At 32.1% G+C, this 6,064-nt stretch overlaps 1 protein-coding gene across 4 annotated transcripts in view; it reads left to right on the forward strand.

The window, feature by feature from the left end:
* The window catches only part of LOC115244587 (protein sprint), a 129,106-nt gene that overhangs the window by 26,839 nt on the left and 96,203 nt on the right, over nt 1-6,064 (forward strand). The window contains exons 1-2 of one of the 4 annotated variants that reach the window (XM_029822350.1): nt 1,442-1,648; nt 5,696-5,769. In XM_029822350.1, coding sequence (XP_029678210.1) covers nt 5,729-5,769 — 41 coding nt within the window. In that variant the 5' untranslated portion in view covers nt 1,442-1,648; nt 5,696-5,728. Of the gene's footprint in view, nt 1-1,441; nt 1,940-5,695; nt 5,770-6,064 lie in introns of those variants that run through there. The other 3 variants (XM_029822347.1, XM_029822348.1, XM_029822343.1) reach the window with 3 other exon arrangements.

The following is a 6,064-nucleotide window of genomic DNA, read 5'->3' on the forward strand; positions in this document are numbered from 1 at the left end:
TTTATTTTTCTTTCTATTTATTTTATTTTTATTCCTCTCCCTTTATCTCTTATTTATATTTTTATATTATATATCTACATTCTTCTTTATCTTTCTATTTATTTTGTTTTGTTTGTCACGGTACACAATTGCATGAAATTTTATTGATACAAATAGTCATGTAACTTGAGTATCTAATCACATGTATGTGCGTCTCAGCTCGCGAGTAGATGCCTTTATTTATTTGACACATCGCCGAGCCGCATCCGTTTTACTTACACCCTTTCCGGCGTCTATCGACGTCTTCATCTGCACGTGTAGGTCGTACACACACGCAATAGAGATACGCATACACGCGTACATATATCTTACAGTGGCCTTATCACCCCGCAACTGGCCAGCGGAGGAGAACACGTAACGCGGCCAATCGGCCGCAGCTGTCGTTCTTGTACACAGTGTGTTCCGATAGTAACGGCATGCACAGGTGAAATCGACAGTCAGGCTGCACTATGATAAAACGCGTAATCGTCCAGACAATTCGCGATGAGTCACGTTTCGCACGCGATAAATGCGTCGCATTTATCGCGCGCATGCCTGGCTTGCTTTTTCTTTTCTTTCGTTCTCTCTCTCTCTCTCTCTCTGTTAATTAGTGTTAACTTTAATTGCGCTGCGATATTAAATGAGGAATGATGGTAATTGTATTTTGCAAGAAGAAATAAATTTAGGGGCACGAAAAAGAATTGAATTAATTAATATTGAGCATAATAATGAAAAATATATGCAAAAAATGTGAACAAAGAAACAATATATGGAGATATATACAGAGCATCTTACAACAATACTTTAATGGCAGGTTTTTTAACCAATTTGATAGTTTTTTTAATGCGCGCGAAACGGCATCGAAAAATAGTGGTTTTGCCAAATTTCCAGAATTTTTTAATTAAATTAAAATTCTGTCAAAGTTTATAATTGAATTAATTGAAGAATGTATTTTTGTTATTTATTTGCATGTATAAAAGTCAGAAAATTGCCGTTTATTTTCAACTATCAGTTACTCAGATGTCATATTTTTGTTGTGGAAAAATCGATTTCAAACTAATCGAATAATCCATCATTTATACGAAATCATATTTACAGAAATTACATTTCTTATAGAAATGTGTTAAATAAATAATGAATTAATATTAAATAAATATTTTAAAGAAATAAATTTTATTTTAAATAGTATTTTAAATCTTTTTTTTTGTTTTTGCAAAAATTATCGAATTAATCTGAGAGCTTTGAAATTATCTTTGTAAATATCAAAGTCTACAGAAATTTAAGTATATATATATATATATTGTATTCATATATGTTTTATACGTATAAACGTATAAACACAATCTTTTCTTTCTTTTTTTTATATATTTTAAATACATATTTTTTTCAAAACATTTTTTGTCATCTAAATACTCAAGATATATATTCTATAGAATATTTTAATTTTTTTTTACAAAAGATTAAACATTTATTTTTATTCGAGACACCCTGTATCTTCTTTTCCCGCTGGCGCGATCCTATTAAACGCATTCTTACGACAGTGGACACTGGACTTTTGCGGCGGACACATGTCGTGCTAGTCAGACGCGAACCTTCGATTCGTTTATTTGGCCTGCCTTTCTATTCATTGGTGCGTTCGTGTTGTTACTCAGCATGCTTTTGCATTAGCATGTTCCTGCGTGTGCATTATGCGGTCGGCGCGTCGTCCAGCATATGATAACAAGCAGCAGTCGGAAACCCGTTTAATTGTCGTCTGTGTGTTGTCGCCGCGTTGCTGTGCCTAATCACCGTTGTTCTTCCACGTATTCGCAAACATTCAGTGAAATACGCGACACGGAAATACGCGCGTGTGTGTGTGTGTGTATACACATATACATTCATAGATACGAGATTAGTCTCGTATATGGGACGAGTAATAAAGGTGCGATAAGTGCGGGCTTTTTCGCTGAATTTAAAAAGATACACGTTATGCATGGGAAGAAAAGTTGCCTTGCAAAAGCAGAGAGAAAAAGCTCTATTATTTAAAATAAAATTTATTTCTTTATTTATTGTATTTAAAATACATTCATATATATTTTATATAAATGACTTTCTTTCTTTTTTTACATTTTTAATACATATTTTTTGCAAAATATTTTTTTACCACCCAAATATTCAAGAAGGATAAATATATTATATACTCCGCCATTAAAATTTTTTTCTTAATATTCTGATGTCCGATTTTAGATAATCTATAAAGTGAAATAAAAAAAGTTTTTTTATGACTATATAAATACAATATTTTTTTATTATATTTTACAGACTACATTTTATTTTTCTTTAAATTTTTTTTTAGAATAATATTTCTCATATAATATTTTTTGTTTCTGATAAGAATACGGAAATATTTCAATTTCTATAAATATTTCTTTATAACTTATTACTTCAAATAAAAAACTAAACTTGAAAAAAATTTTTTGATATATTCTGAATAGAATATTTTCGTATTTTATAGAATACATAATATCTCTCTTTCTTTTTGTTATGTTTTCATAAAAGATTATATCGGTTTTCGAAATATATCCGCGAGTATATTAATAATTTTCTTCCCAAGAAATTCTTCTCCAAATTTTATATCATTGTTAAAATCGACTTCAAGCGGGAAACTGAAGTAGAGAAACTTCTCTTGAACAATTGCAACATTCTCGTTAAATTGGACTCTCAAGTTTCCGACTACGATCATTAAGGAACGAATGTAAAAGGCTGTTCAATATCGCGATGGCGTGCCTGAAGCGCTCTCGAGGCCTGAAGATTAAGAAGAGCACTCGATGCAAGCGAACGAGAGCAGAAGCGCGACGCAAACGGACTCTCTCGGATTAAAATGGTCCACTGAAACTCATTCCCCGAATTAAACGGATTAGATCCAATCAGCACTCTCGTCGCGGCCGCTGTTGCTTGCTGAAGCTGAAGCGAAGCACGCAACACGTTGCGTAACAACGGCGGATACGTTTAATTCGATATCGCGTCGTTTGTTTAATTAAATCAGCCTGTGGTCGGAATGATGTCTGAATTCCGTATCGTCTCTTCATTTTACCAGCATACCTATAATATTATTTTAAGATAATTAAATAAAGGCGATATATTAATCTCTTGTCTCTCTCTCTCTTTTTAATTAAAATTAAACGAATCGCCGCGATTAATCTTTACTTTTTTTTTCACCGATGTCATGGTCATCATTTTTATGGATTCCGATGGCTTAAACAGTTTACGCTTCTTCGAATTGATGAAAGGTTTCCCCGGTATTGTGCTTCCTCGGCACGTCTCGCGAATCTATCGTTTTCCAGCGAGAGCTTCAAGTTCGACAGCCAAGGAATATTCGGCCGTTTCGCCGACTTTATGGGGTTTCGCGCTCCGCTGACTCATGCCGAGTACGCCACGTGGTCACGATTTGTCAAATTCTTCCGACTCACGATGCACTATCTTTCGTTAGTTTTCTTATTGATACGCTCGACGAGGAAAGCAATCTTGTTCGGGATTTTAACAACTTTCCATAACCCACTTTAATCAATAATTGTGAAAATTAAACGACCTACATCGCGGAAAAAATAACATTGATTACTATATTTCGAACAATCATGAAAATTAAACTTATACATTTTTTACTTTTGAATAATGGAAGCATTAAATTAAAAGTATATATTATAATATACCATTGAAAGATATTGAATATATTAGATATATAATTATTATTAAAATATACATACATATTTGTTAATATAGTGTATAAAAAATATTAATGTTACAAAAAATATTTAATGCACTATATAATAATGATTAAAAATCTATAATAATGATTAAAATCTCTCAAATATAATAACAATATAAATTAATAAAATATATATATAATAACACAATAGAAATTGAACTTATGAAAAATTAAAATACAATTGCATGTTTTTTGAGAGATCTGTAAAAACAGTTTTGCGCTACTCTCGGCAATATTTTAGAGGGTTTTGCAAGAATAAAGATCCGAGTTCCGGCGGCGCCATGTGGTTTGGTTGTCCATCGAATGTGTCGTTGTGAAAATTTTAGAAGCACGAGTTCGTAAATACGAGTGACATGACAGTAGCACTGCCACGAACGGGAGTCGATGCTCGCATTGATAGATTGCGGTTCGTTCTATCTGTCGACGGGGGAGACGGGAGGGATCGGGATCAGGATATGATCGGGAGTGGTGGATTGTGCAATTACATTTTCACGATGACCCTTCGAGCTACGTTCCGTACGGTATAACTCTCGTCTCTCTAGAGGGAGGAAAACATGTATTTAAATTGCGCTCACGCATTCCCATGTACCGCAAGTACGCGCTTGTATTTATGCGAGTCAGGGTGGTTGATGATTGTGGTTCGCTAATGACCGCGGCATTTGCAGCTACGATAAAAGAAAGGGGCGCATAAACCGAAAAAATATCCCCTTTTAGATAATATTTGTTAATTTTTTATATTTCTTTTTCTGTTGTATTATCGGTATATATTTATTTTCTTTTTATTATTTCTGAATTATTTTTTTCTAAAGATAATTTTATTTTTGAAATAACATTATATTCTTAAGATATCACCTCTCTATTAAATTTTACTTATTATTTTTATCAAATTATTTATATATTTTAAGTATATACATATATATTAATTTTTTCAGATATAATATATTTAGAATATATAATATTGTATGTGTGTGAATAAAAAAGATAGCGTTTTCTCATCATAAATAAACGAATTATATGGGCTCACAAATGTAAAAAAAAATACTTTCGTACGCCGAATGAAAGAATGCGCGAAAATACGGAGCTTCAACTGTACATACAGATATACAATTTTTCTGCTCACGTGCCATCACGGAAGCTTTATCGGATCGCTTCTTCCCCTACAACGCTCAATATTGACTCTACGAAAGTGCTCACGGACGGAAACCTTCTAATTTTCCGGCCTTCCGATTTTCGTCGACGCAATGCAAATACAGGAGCAGTTTACTATGCTGCTACGGCGACAGAGAAACATGCTAAAAAATCTCGCGACGACCATTATTGCCACGATTACCGTCTCGCGGTGCCACATTTTACACAGGATGTCTCAAAATCATATTTATAATCAAATTATAGTCAGTGATAATGGTAATATAGTGATATAATTTAATAATAATGACAAATAAATTTTTTATGGAAGAAGTTCAGAATTGTGAATTATTACTAGTATAATAATTTAAAAAAGATTTAATTTATACTCAATTTTATAACGTATTTTTTTTTAAAAAGGTGACTTTAAATTTCTAAAGTTTTTATGACATTAATTGCGGATTTAAGGCGTAAATTACACATTTGTTTAAGAAATAAATTTTAAACTTAAACACACACAAATTAAAATTAATATTTTAGTAACACAATTCAAATTTAAACTTTTCTTTAATTAAAAACTAGTTTCTCTTTAATTTAACTTTTTATTTTTAATTATTATTATATTATTTAATCTCGAAAGCTCAATATGCTGATTTCAAACACCATATCAACTTCAAACTTTATTAGTTTTAACTTTATATTAACGACAACATTATTGATCGATCATAGAGATAATTGATAGAATATTGACTTATCGCCGTACGTGTCTTTGTAATCTTCTCGCTGACCTCCTTATCTGTCTTTCAGTTGCTTAATTCCTTGGCGACCGATTTGGACTGCATGCTGAGCGAGCTCTGTACGACCCCGGATTCCTACGAACGGTAAGTTTATCTTCCTTTTTTTCCTTCGGTCTTTTCTCGACGAGGTCAAGTGCGACCGCGCATCGTTCGTTCCGAATCCGAGATCAATCGACGACAAAATCTCTCTTGAACGTGTGCTATTCTTCTAATTTAGAAAACGATTAATTTAGTAACATAATAATTGTATGTATATAATAAATATATAAACAAAGAAAAATATAAACATTAAAATTAATTTTGTGTTTTTATGTGGGTTACTATTTACGCGCGTATACAGAAAGAGATATATATTATATTTTAAATATTATTAAATAAA

The sequence above is a fragment of the Formica exsecta genome, unplaced genomic scaffold, assembly GCF_003651465.1.
Source record: "Formica exsecta isolate Colony F162 unplaced genomic scaffold, ASM365146v1 scaffold826, whole genome shotgun sequence".
NCBI classification, from domain to species: Eukaryota; Metazoa; Arthropoda; class Insecta; order Hymenoptera; family Formicidae; genus Formica; species Formica exsecta.